Genomic DNA, 20,940 nt, shown 5'->3' with positions numbered 1-20,940 from the left:
TCAGTATGGTTGGATATTGATGTGTGCATTGTTTCTATTCGATAGTATCGATGTCAGTATTTAAGCGAGATTTATGACGTCACATTCAAAGTTCGTTAAAGAATTGACGAATAATCGAGTTGCCATATTATTAAAACTCGACGGCGTGTAACGAATTTTCCCACTTAATGAATAATCGTGTAATAATTGTTAATTTATTATATCCAAACGAAACTAATAGTCAAAATATACCGGGATATAAATAGTGCTCACATTCACAGTGCATAGCTTAACCGTATTCAGAATTTGTCGTAAAAACGGCATAGCAAAGGCGAAACAAGTAATTCACTCAAGACTTGATACACAAGGAGAATATCGTGTCAGGATGTTGATGCAAATTCTTCGAAACCAGCTTTCATATTTTTCCAGATAATATTGCTCGAGTTTTATTAAACATACCTATAACGATCAAGGCAGTGTATACACAATGTTCGTAACAGTAACATACATTGTCATTGAGTTTAAACCAGAAGTTGTAGAGTATGCAGGATGAAAGATGTGTTTAAATATGCGAATTATAGCACTTATAAGCAGTACAGGTAATTCAGACACCTTTCGGCGTTCACGTCAGCTGGGTATAATCGCGGCGAATTTCTGTCCGACGGGATGTTCCAAGTGGGTTCACCGTCCTCTTTGGACCCCGACGATACGCCCGGGCTGGTTGCACCCACTGATCTCTATACAACACAGATCAGTGGTTGGACCGCCCATCAGAGTCGCTCCTGCGTGCAGAGCCGCGTTGTCGCAATTTGGGTAGTTTGGGCAGCTCCGAGGATTCACCCCGGCCGGATACCGCGTCGCGACTTCGGCGGATTCAGGCGCTGACTGTAAAATGCGGACTGTACGCCTTACGTCTTTCCTTAAATTTTGCGGGAAATCGTCCAGACACCGAAATCCGTATAGTCCATGCGAAATATACCAAGAAAAACAACCACAAATTGAAATTTTTCTATATTACTATTTTCTTTTTCTAATCGTAGGGGCGGCAGGGTCATCTGTAATCTAAATCCAGAATTTTTACCAAATTCTGTATAAGCAGCTTTGGCCGCCACCTTAAAATATCAGAAAATATCGGTCGTGGACAAAAAGTTGTTATCATCAAAGTTGTCGAGAATGGAATTTCCTACAACTTTAAACTTAACCATTTTTAGTAAGTTTTTAAAACAGGCGAGATATATGACAAAACGAAATTGTCCATTAAATTCAAGATGGCAGCCAAAGCTACTGTAGAATTTATTCCGAATTCTGGATTTAAACTACCAATGACCTCCCTTAAGGATAGAAAAATAAAATTGTAGTATCAGAAAATTCCAATTTCAAATGTACATTCAAACTGGACTACAAGTTTACCAGTACCTCCGAAGCGTGTCGTTCCGGGGTGCCGCCCCAGGAATTCCATGAGTTCCAGGAGTCCTTCGTGACGGTGGCTCGACCCTCGTTTAGCGCCGCGTTATCGCAGCTTGGGTAATTCGAACACTTGTGAAGGTCAAGACCGCGGGATACTGGCCGCAAACCAGAGTCGCCACATTGGTGAGTAGCGTGCCGGCTAGCTGCAAAAACAAATACATGCACGATTAGCGTTCGTTTATCAACGGACGAGAGTAGCAAGTAAAGGGTAGTCGCGTAGCGTCTAATCTGGCCGTCTTCACCTTGTTTGTTTCCTAAATAACGTATTATTCAATGGCCCGGATAGCTCAGTCGGTAGAGCATCAGACTTTTAATCTGAGGGTCCAGGGTTCAAGTCCCTGTTCGGGCGTTACTTTTTTGAAATCCACTAGAGACCCTCTTTTTTTCGATAACTTCCCTATTTTTTTATCCGTGCGTAACTCACTATTCTTTCAACCACGATTCGATCCCGAATAACGTTGCAGCAGCGGATTTATGAGAGCGTGGTCGACGGCGCAACGGACTATTACGCGTGGCTGCAGGATGCGGTAATTTCGCACCCTGCACTGCTTATATACCGAGTCATCGAAAGACACGCCCTGCGACGTGTGCGGCACGATTTCTTTTCATCAAGTCCATTGCATCTCCCCTGTTGGCCTGGAGCAAGGACCTTGCAGCGTGGTCTTTGGTCCTCGAGGCGCGGCGTCGCCGCGTCGCTTTGCCTTTGTCGACATGTCAAGCGTCGAGACGTGCCCTGTTAATCCTTGCTTCGCAAAGATAATCGCTAGAATTAATATCAAACGTGTTCTACTTAACCACGTGACTGCGACCAAAGTACGCTTTTCATATCCATGCGACAAACGGTGGGATTTCCGGATTTAAAATCTGCACTCGGCTCGATTCTTCCGATATGCAGAACCAAACTCTACCCTGATTTATTCATTGTATAAGAGCACAGGCAAAATACCTAGTCGACGTATAATTCTGATTTTAGCTGATTCAAGGGCAAATAAAAATTCCATCACCTTACGAGAATGCAGTCACCCTACCTGTAATATGTTCCGCATAATTTCCGGGTAACGAATATATATAAATAATTGATATAAGTAGATACAAGCTGCAAAAAATGTACGTTAGGAGGAACAACTAGAATATATTTTATTCTTAAATAAATATTAAATATATAATTCATTAAAATCACAATAAGTATAGTAAAACATTTATAATATTATTAGGCTGACTATTTCATCTCCGTATGGTATACGATACACAGAAGAATATAATCGTAGAATAATCGTGCCAATGGAAAAGGTTTGCATTATAATACACGATATACTTATGTATAGGTATGTATACATAGGTATATATATATATATATATATAGATATAATTCGTAATTGACGGAGGAATAATGGGTGTAGCATATTATAGGTATAATTAACGTCGCGTGCGATAGGACATAATATGTATAAGTGTGTGGCGGGTGATCTTTTAATATTGTTTTGTAGTAAAATTCACGCAGGTGACGAGGGAGGGTGCCGTCGTCGTCGTCAGAGTAGGTAGACTCCAGCCACCGTTACGAACCTCTCTCGAATTATCTACGCGCTCATTTCCACTTTCCTACAGGTCTTCATAGGGGCTGCCACACCGGACGTTGTAGAACTGGTCGCAGACTTGAAATTGCTGATTGAAGAGAGTCCCGTTGACGCAGAGATGGCTCGATACGAGTTGCTCGCCCTGGCAGAGATGATAGGCCTGAAATACGAGAAATTTCACCACTCCGAAACGTCGGAATCTCGTCTTATATACCTATGTCATAGAGTATACAGTGTAAGAATTAGGTGGCGATTGAATCATGTTAATAAGCGCAACCCGCGCCTTTGTAATTCACGCGTGCCGAGACAAGCCTTCCTTCATGATCTGATCGGACAGCGGCGACGTCAGTCGGATCCCATTACAAGTTTGCCTCTGACAGTTTAATAACTTGACCGCTAGGACACGTGCGGGATGTGACGTAATGTATGTATGTACAACATACGTGCAGCCGAGCGCACGCGTCAAAAACGTGCCCGCATGTCGCGCAGCAAAATCTAATCAGCGAGGATATACGCTTCGCGATTCGCCGCCCTCTTGTATCCGGAAAATCCACCAGCGAGGACTTACTGACCTGACACTGAGCCGCGGTGTCCGCCCACAATTGGTCCCCCAGGCCGGAGCACGTGAATCCGGTGTTGGGGACCTCGCGATAAGTCGGGTAGAGCGGTGGATCGTGAATCAGATGCAGGTTGTGATAAGCGTCGTACGGCGTCCCGTCGGCGTTGTAGAAATGACCGCAGGTCACCACAGCGACGAGGGAAGCTGTAAGGAACCGTCGAGACGTTCGTTGGAATTATTCGAGCAGGTGCAAGACTGGGGAAAGACTGGCAAAATGGGCCCATTAATGAGGGAATAACATTAGACCAATTTCGACAACGCAGTTTTTTGTCTTTGGCCTAAAAATACATTTCAAGCGTTATCGGCACTTTTTGAAATCCCATTCCATTGTGTAGTGGAGCCCATTACGCCCGCTAGGATCCATTTTGCCCACCTTGTGTTGCAACTTTTCCAAACTCGCAGTCTAATTATATCGGGTTATGTCCGCGATGTGCCTCTTAGAGCCTCCTAGTTACAGGCAAATCAGGGTACATATCCACCCTGGGCACCTCCGATGCTCTTTTGTTACCATTGAAACTCGGAGTTGCTCAGAGTGGATATGTACCCTGATTTGCCTATAATTAGGGATCCCTATGGGGCGCCTTACGAAAATAACCCGGTGCGCGGTGGTAGAATGGTGTGAAAATTTGGAATTATCGTGTTCGTGCGAAAACTGTATACCCGGGGTTCGTACTCACTGGGAAAACCTAAAAAACAGGGATAAATCAGGGAATTCCTTACAGCAGGGAAAAGTAAAGGAATTTCGACAATAAAACTGAAATTTTGAGTCTGTTGAAGAAATAAACTCTTTCTTATACAAAGTAATATAGATCTAAAAAAAAAATTGCACTTCAACTTTTCTTTCACCGCACCACTTCATACATTTTATGTATATTACTTAATACAAAACCTTCTTTCGTTTTTTTCTTACGAAAAATCGCGGGCTGTTGTTTGTAAATTGATAGTCAGACAGTTAGACAGTTACTAGGTAATATTGAAGGTTGGTAGTTATTGGTATTATTGTGTAAAAAAATTATCATTAATCAGTGGTATATTTCATGAAAGGTTACTGGGAAAATTCTATTTTCACGGTGGAATACCTGGACAAATCAGGGAATTTCAGATTCTAAAAAGTGTACGAACCCTGATACCGAAAATGTGTAAACACACCACGTAAGCATGGTAGGGCGCGTTATATATTAGCGCGTCATCTATGTACACACGTCTAATATCGAATAGATCGCAAAGCCTTCAATTTTTCTCTTCAATACATGCTGGACTCAAGGAGTAGCTTTACGAAAGTATCTAAGCCCGATAGAGCCTTGGTCAATTAACCTTGGCTGTTGGAAAGACCGCTGATTGTAAAACAGATGTTTATATCCACATACTAGACCAAAGTGGGAAGATCTGAAGCTGGGTAATTAATATTCCTAACTTAGCAAAGCAACTCTGTTATACTCAATATAGCCAGCAATTAATTAATACGTATACTTTGCATTTGCGTTCAATTCCCATAAATCTATCCTCTTTGAAGGACTTTCGCCTCGTTCACGGACAAGCTGTGTACAGTTCGCGGCAGACGATCTGCACACGCTCCCCGCCCAATTTGTTAGATTCCTTTTTCATCACTCGCCGTCGAATATTTTAATTACTTTCAAGAGTTCAACAACTGGCATTGAAATACACATTTATTGACGCCAGGCTATTCCTCGTCGATGGCGTGTTTAACATTAGAAATAAATACAACGCGTTATCGTCTCAAGTATTCGAACAATCTTTCCATATGTTTCCTAACAAAGTCATTCGGTCAGATGTTTTCATTATATGTGCTAATCGCGGCGATTTCCGAATCCGCCGTGCGCGTTCGAAATTTGAATATTTAAGAAAATCGAACGCACGCTTGAAGTGAAAGGTTGAAAAATTTTACGGGAAGAACATTACGTAGCGATCGTTTCAATGGACAATTGCGCGTGCAATTCGTGCACCTGGGCCATTCAGAGAAGCGTGCGGCACGCGAGTGCAACAATTGGCTCGGTTTCACGTCAAGGGGCTATTTCGCATACACATATTAATCAAATTAGTGCCCGGAGGCTGAATAAACGAGCCTCGGTCGGTCGGCGCCCGATTATACAACGAGGTGACAAGATACACACCGAATAAACGATCAAATTATTTCTAATACCAACCAGTAATTCATCGCTCAACCTGCACGCAAATTTCCAGCCAGACATTATTTCACATTGTATTAGCGTAACGTACAAGAAGATAAATGATCTAAACAATCTATATATGTGCTTGTATACACTTAGGAATTATCGACGATACAGATGATGGAAAAAAAAGTGATGAAAAAAATTGCAGTTGCACTTACCAGCGAAGAGAATGAAAATTGTCTGCGTCATTTTGGCAAAGTTTTGATGAGAAAAAAAAAGTAGAAAATAAATTTAGGGTAGCAGAATGAGGTGTCTTGTATACAAACTAAGCGAACACTTCACTAAGATGAAATAATGGCGTTGTGTTATTTATAAAATTGTGGAGTAAACTCTCGCTTCTTATTTTCTGTGGATGCGGTTGTCGATCGCTAACATTCGACGGGTGATCGGATATCGAATACTGCAAAATTGAACGAGCGAAACTTGCTGGGGCCGAAAAATTTGGACCGAGCAAAAAAAAAAAATGGTGGTCCTTTCGATTCAGTCGGCGGAGGCGAACTGGCTCCGAAATGATGGGCTCCGGATACTCATAAGGACAACCTTAACTGCCCACTACAAACGAGTGAATGTTTTTTTAAAATCTCTCGTTGAGAGTCGGCTCGTTGGGTGTTACACAGGAACACCGACAGCAGGACCACCGAATTCGGGGGCCAAACTTTTTGTCCATTTTGACGAAATCGGCGACAGTTCTCCGCAGATGCGAGGACATCTATACGTTGCACATATATGCTGCCAGTACATGCCTGCGGTACATGCAGCATTTAAAATCGAATTAACTTGAGATCTATCTTTTCTCCCGCGGAACAAATTCATTTAACTCTCTTGCGAAATTGTAATTTTATGTTTTTTTATTTTCGCATGCTTCTTCGCTTATTTATTCTAAATTCTCAAATGATCTCATCGCAGCAACGCTTCAGCATGCCTGTGTAAAGAATGAAGGCACGCCGCGATCGTATATAAGAAGAAAAAAAATATATCCGAGTTTACGTCATGTTGTTGTATGTGAAATTGAAAGGTGAATTTTTTGCCTCAAGATTGTTGGGTTAAAATACTATTGTCGAAGTAATAAACTCCGTATTGTTCCGGTTCGTGATGTGAGATATTTGACAATGTTATTGCTAGTAAAAAAAAAACTTGACCTAGTTTGGTCAATTATAGAAATTAATTTTACAAACCGTCGAAGATGCTATTTGAGAATTTATGCTATTCTTAACTATACATAGAACCTATCTACAGTTAAATGAAAAACAAAATACGATATTTCAAAAAGTATTTATTCATTCGGCGTATGTTTATTCAGCTATATAGTATTTTTTATTTTTTTTTTGTTTGTTTGTTCTTGTACAAATCGTGTAAAGACACGTGATTATAAGTAGATGTACGGCACAATGATAATGAAAAATCCTCAAATTTCAATCCCACTATCACCCACGCATGATTATAATTGTTAGGTATATAAGACATACGGCAAATAATTGTAAAAATAAAATAAATCAAACGGCGGGCGCCACGCCGAAGCGAAAGAATGCGGTTGCCAAACTATCGAAAGAGACCGAAGAAAGTGAAGAGAAAAAAAACGACGAATAAAAATACGGTCACAAACTGGACCGTGGCTTCAGCAGCAGCAGTCTGCGATTTTAAAACGTACGTATATGCGTATCGATTATTGAGATCATCGAAAGTTGCCAGAATCCCCTTTTCGCGGGGCATGCACACGGCTACTTCGCTTACGCGAGGGAAGCAGGTTCTCCTTTTATTTCAACTTTTATTCGTTGCTCTTTAAAGTGCATCAACCAAATCCAGGGCCGAATTTAGGGGAGGGCAACAGGGGCTGAAACCTCGGGACCTCTACAAGAGAGGGGCCTCCGCAATTCAAATTTTTAGGTGAAATTTGCTTACAAATAGTGTGCAAAATGTGAAATAATCACTCTTCTGACAAGAAGAAAGTTCTCCCTCTTTCGTGAGGCATTATTGTTGCTTCCTCATGGAGGAAGCTTTGTGACGGTGAAGTTTTTTTTTTTTTTATTTCATAAAACGATTAGTGATTTTTCGTTCGAAAAAAGGTCACCAAATTCCTTTCACCCAACGATGTAATTTAATTTGGTTCGTTTATTGTATTTTACGATATTTACATATGTTCGTTCACAGTATTGTATTTGTCTCGCAATAAAGTATTGAAACACTGTAAACATGAAAATAGTGTATCTTGTTTGAAAAATAATTAGGGGTCTCCCACTTTTGTGTCGCCCTAGGCCCTCCACACCTTTAAATCCGGCCCTAACCAAAGCTGTTGTATAAACAGTAGATGCCTCCTTTGACCGACACTGATTAAGAGAATTTTGTCGGAGAGTCGCGAGGAGGCTTTTTAATCGTATGATAAAAATCACTATTTCACGGGTACTCGTCGACGATTAATGACCATAAAAGGACAGCCAACACCAGTAGTGCGAGTAAGCTGGGACTACATTTTGTTGGCCATGAATCAAATCACTGATACGTCATACTTATAGGCGCATAGAAGCCTAAGCTCACCGTTTCTTGGTTTATTTGATTCCTCAGAATTTCAATGATCCTCGAGATTACAGCGACATACGTATATATAATTTGCGAAATATACGTAGCTTAGTTTTTCGAATTCAACTGGCGATTCGGAGGACGCCGGGAAAGGTCCTGTACAAGGTAAGTGTACCAGTGACTGACACGTTTAGACCCTTTTATTTTCCAAAATTATAAATTGACGGCAAAAATTGTGATTTCTCGATGACTAAAACCAATTACTAGAGGGTTAGACGCTACGAATTTATTTTTTGCTAATTTTAGAACTAAGGATCAAACAGACAGAACGAAAAAAGGTGAATAATTGGGACAGGGTCAATAACCGGTACACTTACCTCAGGGATTGGTGCACCTTTGACCGAAACGAGATTCATGTCTCGGGAGGACATCCTTTTTCCTCGGGTTTGGAATATAAGTGACTTCCCTGCTGCGACGTGATGTCACCGCAGACTCTGATACGGATTTGGCAATACGTTCGTGACCAATTCGTGTGATTAGTATGACGGGTGATCTCGGTTTTTGCTTGAAGATGGTGAATCTCCTCTCCTCTGATGTGGCAATGTCGACATGAGCGTAACACGCATGCCTGTGTGTAATATCGCTTACTCCGATTGTACTGTTAATCTCATGATCCCGGCAAGTCCTTGCCCCGCGGACAGTACGAGGGTCACCTGCTTACAGGTCCTCCTCTTTCATTTTAAAAATAGCTTCGCTGACATTCACTCGGTTAGGTATCTTATTAATTGGATCGCTCGTACACACGAAGTAAATTACCGTATTGTGTAACCGCGTTCTGAGATCTTTGAAAAGGTGTTTTTGTACAGTAGATTGCAGACTATTGTTGCTAAATTTTTAAAATCAAGAGACGTTATCACGAATGACTAAACGATCAATCCTTCCGTCCGCGCTTTATGCATGTTACGCCTATCTATCAACCTGCTTAAAATATATGAGCCGCGGGTTGTCCATACGATTTGAAATCGTGACGACGTTTAGTAAAAGCGTGACAAGTTGTCGCCGGAGTCTAAGCCATTATATTAGAGTGCCGCGAGAGATCGCCGCCAGTCGAGGATTTTAAAACGCCAATCTCTCGTCCGTACTCGAAATCTTCGTGACAGACATTGTCGTCGCGTTTCGTGTTCCTTCGAGGCTTATTGTTATGACTTCCGGTTTTGGAACAAGTATTCTGGAAATAGGTCGTCGTCGAGCAGGCGCCTCTCACTGCCTGCAATTTCGCAGCGGTTTTTGGTAGATCAGAGGTCCCACCCGATATGATTTTAAATGTATACATCCACACATCCACGGGGAATTCACCCGCAACTATTCGTCTCGACGCTACTAATTGCGACATCATTCACGATGATCGTATTGTGTAGTGCACAATCTTTACTGTGAAAGTGAAATTTATGCGTTTAAATTAAGGACGAGGAATTTGGAGTTGAAAGTATCAGGCCGCGATCTGTATAAATGAAATTATTCAATCTGCAAAATGTGTGTAGAGATTATATATACATACATACAAATATAAATTCATATGATTAATGGCCGCTTTGTTTCATTCGTCGGCAGGTAAGATCAGGTCCGGGTCCACCGATTGTCGGCTGGTCGTGCCGCACATCGGGGTGTAATAATTCAAGGCAATTGATCCATGCCTGAACAAAAGCTTGGTTCACCGGATCTGTTTTGTTCCACTAAAATCCCAGACAATCGTTATTTGTTATCCAAAATAAGTACAAGCCCGTAATTACGATGGATTTCTAATAAAATAAAGACATGTTTATGTCTTCTTCCCCATTTCTAACTTCGATAAACGGAAGATAAAGAAAAATGCCTTAAGCAGTCGGGGAATAATATGATGAATTGGATCCAATACCGAATCGATGCGGTGTGAAATAGCACGATCGATTCTCAACCTTTTGCAAACTCATAGCGAACTTTGGTTGCAGTGGGATAGGTCAGGAGTTTCTGCATGCGAAAAGAAGTTGAATTGATCCGGTATAACATTACGGTGACTCTCTTACCGGGATACATGCGGTGACAGGTAATTGCAAGTTATGGAATAGAAAGTTGGGCGCGAAAGAACGATGATAATAATAATAAAAGCAACCAAAGATCCAAATAAGAATCTGCAGTCTAATTAGCGAACTGTAACAGCGATAGCAGAAGGCCGATCGTAGGAAACAATCGAATCCGATAAAGAACCAACCGGGAAGCAGTCATAAGTGTAATTGATGTATTACATGTATAAGAATGACTTTGAACGCCGCGCCGGTGTGTGCAGAGAACGGATTGCAGGGAATCAAACGTCCTGGCGCCGTTTCAATGATTTCCAACCAATTCCTTTCTTCTCTCTTGAGAAGGGGGTTATAGCTTGCACGGTTTAAAGTCATGCGTATTTTTAAGAGTTTTTTTTTAAAGAAAATGAAAACACTTAGAACAATTTAAGTTTAAGGGCCGTATTATTTATAGTTTCAAGAATATCTTTGAATTTTTTTTATTGAAATTAATAACAAAATGACGACATGGCACATATAAGTAGAGAACGACTCCGAACTCAAGTGCTTTTGCGGTGGCGCATCTCCTGACATCACTGTCCAACTTTTAATAGATGAAAACATTTTTTTGAGTTAAAAGCACATTTTCGGGTTCAAGCTTGAAGCCCAAATGTCAACAAAAAAAAACTTCAAACATATACAGTTATGAATAAAAAATTTTTGGGATTGTCATTGAAAAATTTCGCCACGAACTCGAATCGATTGACATGTTTTAAAAATAGTGTAAAAATTTCAAGTTGATCGGATGAAAATTGACCGAGGAATCTGCGCCACCGGATTGAAAAGGTAATGCCGCCATTTTGTTGTTAATTTCAATGGAAAAGTCTAAAGTGTTCTTGAAACTATAAACAATAAAGCTGTCAAACTCAAATTGTTCCAAGTATTTTCATTTTCTTTAAAAAAAAAAAATCTTAAAAATAGGAATGATTTTATATCGTCCAAACTGTACCCCTCCTCCCCCTAATTATAACGACGACATTATAGGTATGTACAGGGGTTGGGCAGAGCCTGTATAAAGCTGCACCGTTATGTGTGCGTATTGCACGAATGCCTTTGAGAAATTGGATAGATCTTAGATTCGTTGACCTACATTCTCACACAACAAACATTCACTTCAAAACTGGAGCACAATCACTACACGCTTGTGCCTCTGTGTGAGGCATATCCCCAAGACGCGCATTATACCTGTCCAATAACACGCAGGGTTCATAAATGGACCATATTGCATATAAATATATATGGCGCCAGGCGAGCCAAGTGCAAACATAAGTAGTCTGCCCTGAACATACATAATCGTCGCTGTATTAGGTGGATAAAAATCGGGTGGGGGTAAATATCTAAAAAGATGAAAAATCGAAGGGCCACAGTATCGAATTTTTAATAAAGTGAAAACTTGATACGTGGAATTTAAAATTATGGAAAGTCGAAGTACGGAGAAGTAAAAGATTAGAAAGGTCAATATTAATATAGAACGCCAAACTGTAGAATCATCGAAATTCCTCTCGATAATATGTAGAATCGTAGATACAGATTCTCGATTTCGCTGTTCCATGTTTCGACCTTTCTATACTTCGTGTTTCTGTATTTCGACTTATTATGTTTTCAATTTTCTGTACTTGAACTTTCCACATTTCTAAATTCTGCGAATAATATTTTCGCACCTATGAAAATTCGATATTCTGGCGCGTCTATGAATCAGCGATTCTAAGTTTTTACCCCTACCCATAAAAATGGAAGGATCCGCGAGCTGCGCGCCAGCACGCAGTGATCCCGGTATGCAGGAGAATTAAGGAGCGAAGGCCGACGTAAAAGTATAATTTGATATTTTTATTTTTGTGGCGCCCACTCCTGCCACCGGCGCTGCTCGATTTTATGTAACTCGCCCGAAAGGAATTCCGAGGCCGGAGATTACAGATTAGTGTTTTCTGTACGCCAATCGCCGGTTTTGATGGAGTTGACGCGTTTCTCGTACTAACGCCGCCGGCTAGGTCGTACGAAACAATTCTGGTATTTATACCTCCTCACGTATTTGAATTACCCACCTACCTATACCTATGTGCAATAATTATGTGTACATGCCTTGTTAAAATCGATTCGAATCTATGCGTTCGGTATCCGCGTTCGACGAACGATTCAGAATTTTTGAAAATAATTACCATACGTTTATAACGACCTAAAAAATGATCTATACACAAATTTCCATCATCTTTCGATTTCTTGCTCCGAAGCCCTAGTAAAAATTTCGATAGACGCCGGATAGAAACGCACAGAAAATGTACCAAAAACAGCAAAAAGGAGGACAGAAAATTGATTCTCAGTCTAATTTCTATATGGTTTTTGGAATAGTTTCCGTACCTATGTTGATTGTTTTCTCGACCTCATTATGAATTTATGTGGAGAGATTCTCGGTGTCAAAGGTCATTAACAGTCAAACTGAATCACTACACATTTCTGTACGTATATATCTATCCGCGTCCAACGAAATTTATACCAAGAAGAAGCGTCAGAAGCGCTCGATCGCGGAATGAATGTTTGGAATTTTCAATTCGTTTTTATTGTTTATTCATGATTTCCGGCAGTGGCAATTGTTGCTGGGTCGATAATGACAGAATTATGTTTCGCTTGAGGAAATAAGTATCAACGTGATTAGCGTGTCCGCGATTATTTACAAAGCGACGCGATGTGGGGCAGCGTAGCTGCAGGTCAGGATTGATTTTAAAACGCTGATGAATAATTAGCTTGTATATTATAGTTATCACGGACGTGTATGGGTGTGTATGATTCGAGACATTCTAGTTGGTAGTTATAAAGTACAATCGCTGCGAGACTCTACGGCCAGTCGCTTCTGCATCTACGTTAGCCATTGGATAGGCACAAGCCGCCAGCTTATAGTTGCAGTTTGCCATGTCTCTGGATTCAAACTAAATAGTTCGACTCTGTATCAGTCGACAATTGATTGTTTATTATAAAACTTAATCAACGGGCTAAAGTAAACGTCGAGTGTTGACTACGAAAAGTGAAATGAATGATATAATATGTATAAGGTATACGAATATACACACATGCACGTTCTAGACTCAATACGTCATATCCATATACTCGATTCTTGTATTTGGTTATACCTGTATAGATGGAATATGGATGCCTGCCTATACCGCGGAGCTTAGATAAAGGCTGTACCTATAGCCTAGTTATAAATTACATAAGTTTCACCTGGCGAAATCGCAAGGATTAATCTAGAGATAAATTATTTAGAAACAGTTGTATAGTGTATATTATATATATATATAATGTATTTGATTATATTCACCGCAGCACCGTTACACTTTTACCAACGAGATTGGTATATTTCACCGTTAAAACTTTCAAACGAACAACCTGCAGATATTATATTATTATTATGTACATCTTAATATAGACACCTTTTATCGTCGCGCGTTTTTTGCAATTATAAACAGCATTGTTTCTAGAATGACGCAACTCTTATCGAGTCCATATATCCAAGAGTTAGGAAAGCGTACCCATCGTCGTATCAGTTCCTAATTATCAAAAACTTTTCCATTTACAAGTGTTCGAATAGTCGAAACATAATTCGTAGTCTTGCACAACCAATCTCCAATTAAATATGATGGCCTAACAGCGTGAGAATGTCGTTTCTCACGCATGATTCTCTACCTCATTGTCAGCTGTAACAAAAAATGGCAAACTTTGATATTGATGGTCGAGTTCAGAAATTCATTTTTTTGCATGCAAGTTTTTCTTTGCATTTATGTAAACAGTGCTTTTCAAATTGCGTTGTACGGTTCGTTCGTGTGTTTAAATGTAATAATGAGATTAAAAAGGAAAAATAGCATTCTACCTACGGGATTTCGCGACAGCGCATGCGCCGCATTTCAACGTGCGCAGGTCTGCCACGACAGCAGAAGAACGCTTTAAGGAAATACAGCACATTCAGCATGTGATGTTACATCATTCCATTTCTGAGTAACATAGAATATTTTATTAACGAATATAATAGTAGTATTCTATAGAATAATAAATGCTGACCTATAGACGTATAATCACAAAGTCAGTATATTTATTTTACAATTACAGTACGACGTTGAATTTAGTAACGTTAATGAAACGATATTTTTAAAAAAATATTACCGTGTTCCAACTTCCCGATTATATTGAAAGAATTAAATTTTTTTTTCAAAAATGCTCTGTTACATTAACGTTACGAATTTTAATTTGATATTACAATTACCTTGCAAGAAACTTAATATATAACTGTTTCTATCATTTAGGAATATCGCGAGGTACGTGTACAGTGTACACCCTGTATATAATGTATATTTTTCTCTTTTCGAGAAGCTAACAGGGCAGAGAAAAAAGTTTTTTCCTTAGAAAATTTTACCAGATCAGGTTATAAAAATTCTAATGAGCTTTGCAGTAAGAAATCTGCAACTTGGAAGAAAATAGGTGTCTTTAGCACAGACTCGATACTAGGGAGATGATTAAAATGACGCTGCTTAAGGAAGCCTGCAGGCCGCTATCCGGTATCGGGGGTTCGACGTCGTCCGGAACGAGATTGTCATTACTGTCGTGGCTACTCGGGGCTCGAGATAGAGCAAAATTGATCGAACGCATCAGAGGATAATCCAATCCCAAAAGAGGGTCCAATTTTTCAGCGTTGATATTTGCGCAGATTCCCAAAAAGTCGTCAGTGTCAATGCTCCACACCATTACGCCGGCCAGCTTCATTTCCGCGGCATAATCAGCCTGCAAGCATAAACACGTCGATTCGTCAATTATACTTCAATCTGTTCTACGCTCCATACGCACTTTATTCCGCTCATGGATTCGGAGTTTCCAATATACGTACCTTCATCATCATGCTGTTCGGGTTGTCGAAGGTAATCGCTTTGTCCCCCTTGACTGCCCATGCTGTTCCACTGGCCTTGTCCCAGCCCGTTCGCCACCCATTCTTTTCCTTCACCAGTTCGCTACAGATCTGGAAATAGTCCGATTACTTTCATGAAAACCATGAATATTTAAAAATAAAAAATACCGAAGTAGCTCTATAAAATTTCGTGTATCGGAAATAAAACATGAACTTGTGTAATATGCATACCTCGTTGTAACCCATAAAACCATTCTCTCGAGTATAAGGTCCTTGGAACCCTGTGGACATGGCTTCGGCACCGATCGGACTATCGTTCGCGCCACTTAGGAGACTAGTAAGAACGAAGGTGCGCCCATAGGTCGGTAGCCCCAGAACCAATTTTCTCCGCGGAGCACCAAGCTTGAGTAAGTGCTGGATCGAATCTTCCTAAAACATACATTTTTCGTTGTACTTGAGGTTTTATTCAGTATTACTGACTAAATGCTTGTTTCCTGGTTTTTTTTCTTTTCTTGCAGACGCTGTTGTCTGATATTCTAATATCAACTAGCTGCACAATGCTCAACTCACGACGCTCAGTTGGTCGGCGGCGCGTCTCAAGGGCGCGTTGGAGAGAACTTTCATGTTCCACGCCCCGTGGTAGTCGTAGGCCATCACGTGGATGTAGTCGAGGTATTCGGAGAGCCGGGCAACGTCATAGGCAGCGTTGATAGTCGCGATGCCGGCCCCAAGTGCCGCCGTCAACAGAAGCCCCCTGCTCCTGAAGGCTGTACTCAGGTCCTAAATCGAACACAATTACGCTACACTTTGATTCGGGAAATGACAGATAAGTGCACGCGATATCGAAAGCAAATTATAAATCCCTTACCTTCGCAAGAAGGACAAAGTTTTCTTTGTCATGAGGAGCCCCACCTCGTTGCGCAGGGAATTCCCAATCGAGGTCGAGTCCGTCGAAATTATACTTCCTGCAATTGAAAAGAATGAGTGCCGTTTAATGAGATATTAATGTGTTATTGAGACATTGCGTTCGACATTTATGAGACATTATAAACTGACGTAAGAATGTATGTAAGGATTGTTTACATGTTGGAATCTTACGCTTCTGATGGGAAGCTCGTAAGACGGTCAAAGACCGTCTACTAATTGAAATGCGGATATGCATTATCATTAGTTACGAGACAATCGTTAATTTTTCGAATTCACCAGTTTATCAAATTTATATCTTCAACAATGAATTGTCTCGTAACTAATGATAATGCATACCCGCATTTCAATTATTAGACGGTCTTTGACCGTCTTACGAGCTTCCCATCAGAAGCGTAAGATCCCAACATGTAAACATTCCTTACATACATTCTTACATCGGGTGCTTAAGAGACGAAAACTTTCTATTCACACATACAAAGCACAAGAAAACAAATTTGAACTAAACTGGTGATGAGAGGAATTGACGACACAGAGTCAGGGCGGCTAGGTGGTCTAGTGGAGTAAGGCTCCGGTCAAGCATCTCTAGATACCAAGTTCGATTCCTGGCTCCGTCGTTAATTTTTCGAATTCACCAGTTTATCAAATTTATATCTTCAATTATAAACTGACGCTATTCAACATCATCGCGATTACAAAATATATCATTCTCGCAGCACCGAGTATCCCACCTAACGAAATCAACAGCGCTGTTGACAAAAGTTTGCCTCCTTTGCGGAGATGCCGCTAGTTCGGAGTAGTTAGCACTGCCTTCGTTCCAGCCTCCGATGGCTATGGTCACTTTCAGTCCAGGATGCTTGTTCCGGAGTTCAGTCATTCTCTTGTATCCTCCTTTCGCTGCAAAAATGGTTTTTCGCTATATTTCCATCGCCCGAATCGAATCGATTACCGACATCGCTCATCGATTTAAACAAGAACGAATAAGTATAGCATGCATAGATTAATTCTCACCACCGCCTTCCTCGAGGTCTGCCCATGGATCGATGCTACGAATGGAGGATGTCGAGGCGTTTAGTCCGGCGAAGGCGTACACCAGGTGGGTACAGTGCTCGGCCTGGAGCTCATCGAAACCGAATCGTCCATTGCCGGGTCTGTAGATCGCCCATGAGGAAACATAACACACGACCACCTTGTCGTGTTGAGGTCTCGTCGTTGCTGTTGAAGACATTGGATTCGTTAATGCATTCGCGATACTTTTTTTTTCCAAGTATCACAGTTTAAATCAACAAATTATTAACAATTTTGCTCTGTTTTGACTACGTTTACACAACTATCATCAGCTACCTTATTATATGTTTGTATGTACATTGTACATACATGCTTTACGTGCAATTCGAATACAATTATCAATTGTTTACAGTTCAAAGGTGTATTAACCAATGCATCATAATATAATTGCTATAAAACTAGTTTAATTCTGAGAAAAATGTTTCAAGTATTTCCATGTCTTACGCGCCAGCTTAAATTTCAAGTCTAACCAAAGTATATGTATATACCGACAGCGAGTGATATACGTGTAGCATATTGTTCGCACCTCGTGATTATTTTTCCTCACATCACAAATGTATTGTGTACCCACTGTGTATGCATTTTATTGTCTAGCGTACAGCCACAGGATATAAATATTTTTCGAATTGAAATCGACAATGAACTAGGAAGAAAAAAAAATAATCGCATACTCTTCAGACAATCGACATTACAATATATTGTAGTAGTGCCGTATTTGCTCAACAAGCGCGATGATCTATTGTATTCTCGCATATTATATATATATATATATATATTCTAAATGTATCTTTTATTTGTATCGCGAACGAAAAATCCGTGACTACTGCAGGATGAGTAAACTTTCGTAGATTTCGTTTACAAGCAGTTGTAAGATTAACGCGATGGTAATTCTGGTGCGGCCTTCGATTGGAGTCTCTTGCTAGTCAACTTTCCCTGACATTATCCAAACATCGATATACCTTTACATCGTCGTGATTTTACGTTTTTACCGCAGACTTGGATCGACTTATACAGGGAGAGCAAAAAAAAAAAAAAAAACGGACCTATGAATAGGCTATGTGCCTTCAACTTCGAAAGATCAGTAAATAATTCTCCTCTGCGATTGTGAATTTAATGCTATAGATAATTCGTAAATATTAAAAAAGTTAGCCGTAACGCCGTGTCGAAAAAACGTGAAAATGTTCATCTGCCTGGTGGTTGGATGTTCCTAATTAAATTTTGATTAACTGTTTGTTAAAGTATTCCGATCGTTTATTTTACCAATACCAATTTTGATAAAGTTCTCGTAATCATTTACAGCCGAATTTTTTGATAGTGGACATTCTTGCACGGTGGTCACTTTTTCCCAACGAACCGAATTCTCCGACTTTTCGCTAGCTAAAGTTTCTGTTATCTTCATTAGTCCGAATCCCGAATTAAAATACCCCAAATTTTTCATTTTATTTCAATGTAAATTCATGAGGAACTTTAACAATATTGAGAAAAAGTACACGACAACATGTCCTTATTTAGGGCACGAACGAATTTTTTATCATTCACCCTCCAAGTCGGCTCCAAATAATTTAAAAACAATTCTCTGATTTTTGTCAGATTCTTATCTCAACTCCAACCCCTCCCACCAAGAGAGTGGATTTCCCCGCTTAAAATATACATGTTTAGGACAAATCCTCAGCATATATTTTATCGCAAGAGCAATCATTTGTTTTTTTTTTAATCAGTAACTGCGAGATTTTGGAGGGCATTGATGCTACTATGTGATGGAAAATAATTTATAAGAATTGCACAGATTTGTTTGAAATGAGGAAATTCACCCTCTTGGGGGGAGAGTCTATAGTTGAGATAAAAATTTGAAAAAATGAGGGCATTCTTTTCAAATTATTTGGAGTCGATATAGGGAGCGGCCTGGAAAAAAATCGTTAATACCCTCAATAAGTAAGTGCCGTCCTAGTATACACATGTGTATCTTGTATACGTACATATTATGTACGCTGCGCGGCACTGTTTACAATGCCAAAAAATTTCGCTAATTTTTTTTATCAATAATAAAATGAGAATTTTCTAATTCTCGTTCCAGTCGTCTTTTTTTCCCCTAACCAAGTTTGAAATTTCGCTAACATTTCCATCATTCCCTGACCCCCCCCCCCCCCCCAAATTTCGTGGTTCTTCTTCATAGTGGCCACTATGTCTTAATAATATTCTGAAAATAGAATTTTGACCGCAAAGCGGGCGTTTTAACTCTAATATTACAATAAACGTTTCATGCCATGTGAATAGAATCTAAGATTCGCTAAAATGCTAAAATCAAACTTCGAATCACAATACAAGAAGGTAATTTCGTTGAACATTCTTTGCTGATACTTTTTTTTCATCCTCCCAACTACTCCAAAACCTGTTTTTCAAGAGCGTGTATCTCAGCAAAGAATAAATATTTCTCAGATTCTCAAACGCGAAACGAAAGGTGTATTCTTTTAATTTCGAATAAAAAACGTTATTGAGAACCATTCGACGCGTTCAGATTTTATTCATATTTTAAATTGTTTCATTTTATTTTTGGCCCACTGTAGGACGCCTGTGTTAATAATGAAAAGGATGTGGACCGCAGGTTTTTTTCATTCTGTTGTTATTACATCAGTAACCGAAACCGTGAAACATAGGTGTAAAGTAACATGCCCGCGGCCTCATACCGATAGAGGGAAATCAAAGGAGCGACAAGAATTATTCTTTTGATGAGAGATCTTCGAATGTGCCACTCGTCAAATTCGCAAAGCCAAACCCGTATACGTTGAATAAAAAGATGCCAAATAAGAAGCAATTAAATATGTGTATAAGAAAATTCGACATAGGAATCAAGGATAAAAAGGCAAAAACGAAATATATGCAAAAATTTCCGACGTTGGTCCCTGGGCATCGAAATCACTACCGGCGAGTGAAGTGTACGTGTGCATAGGCGTCATACTGATGTGAAGGGGGCGATGGAAGAAAGAAAGGAGTGCAGAAAAAGAAATTGAAAAGTTTGACAATTCCGAATAAATATCAAGGAAATTGAACAGCCAGCTGTGACTTACCTTGTAAACCGTTAACAGTCTGTAGGGCAATAAGGGCAGCAGCGAAAATAATTAGAAAAGCTCCCGATGTAACAAAGCCGAGGTGATTTCCCATTGTCGTCACTCTCGTTAGTATATTCACACCGTATCTACTCTCCGCACTGTCTGTCGACTTTCACTCGAGCTTGTGGAGAAAAATTTGTTTAGTAGGTTGTACGAAGCCGCGAACAAGGTATAGGATATGTAGATAGAAACGGATTCAAGCAAGCTGGAAGGGGAGATACCTAGTGGTGATGGAAGCGGTGCACCGACTAGCAGCGAGGGTAACTGTAGTTCAGCGACGAGTGGAAGGGACACTCCGAAATTCCCATAGGACTTATAAAGATAGACTGATTGTGAGCGCTCCCATAAGATGCACTGACAATTACATATAAAGGACAGAGATACACCGGGAGTACTGCTCCTCTTTTCAATCGGCGTCATGGTGGGAGACAACGGAGCAGTGGAAGTAGAACAGCCATAGATATAGGAGCATAATTTCGCCTCATCTCCTCTTCCGCCTCGATCCCCGCCTCAAA

General features: G+C 40.2%; 2 protein-coding genes and 1 non-coding gene across 3 annotated transcripts; 1 reads left to right on the top strand and 2 right to left on the bottom strand.

Moving 5' to 3' along the window:
- The first annotated feature begins 1,722 nt into the window (after positions 1–1,722).
- On the top strand, positions 1,723–1,795 carry Trnak-uuu (transfer RNA lysine (anticodon UUU)). The gene has a single exon. It is a non-coding gene; the product is annotated as a tRNA-Lys (tRNA).
- Positions 1,796–2,554: 759 nt separating this feature from the next.
- LOC124302403 (U-scoloptoxin(01)-Er1a-like) lies at positions 2,555–6,350 on the bottom strand. The gene is made up of 3 exons (XM_046758564.1): positions 5,990–6,350; positions 3,593–3,783; positions 2,555–3,180 (listed from the first exon to the last, which is right to left on the bottom strand). The coding sequence occupies exons 1-3, from the start codon at positions 6,018–6,020 to the stop codon at positions 3,046–3,048; spliced, it is 357 nt and encodes a 118-aa protein (XP_046614520.1). The 5' UTR covers positions 6,021–6,350; the 3' UTR covers positions 2,555–3,045.
- Positions 6,351–14,418: 8,068 nt separating this feature from the next.
- LOC124303197 (probable chitinase 2) lies at positions 14,419–20,780 on the bottom strand. Its single transcript, XM_046760127.1, has 9 exons — positions 20,647–20,780; positions 20,384–20,546; positions 17,262–17,465; positions 16,982–17,147; positions 16,195–16,291; positions 15,897–16,106; positions 15,558–15,755; positions 15,309–15,437; positions 14,419–15,205 (listed from the first exon to the last, which is right to left on the bottom strand). The coding sequence occupies exons 2-9, from the start codon at positions 20,475–20,477 to the stop codon at positions 14,912–14,914; spliced, it is 1,392 nt and encodes a 463-aa protein (XP_046616083.1). The 5' UTR covers positions 20,478–20,546; positions 20,647–20,780; the 3' UTR covers positions 14,419–14,911.
- Between the last annotated feature and the right edge of the window lie 160 nt (positions 20,781–20,940).

Source organism: Neodiprion virginianus, chromosome 4 (genome assembly GCF_021901495.1).
Source record: "Neodiprion virginianus isolate iyNeoVirg1 chromosome 4, iyNeoVirg1.1, whole genome shotgun sequence".
In the NCBI taxonomy this organism is placed as follows: Eukaryota; Metazoa; Arthropoda; class Insecta; order Hymenoptera; family Diprionidae; genus Neodiprion; species Neodiprion virginianus.
This window is presented reverse-complemented; position numbering and strand designations above follow the sequence as displayed.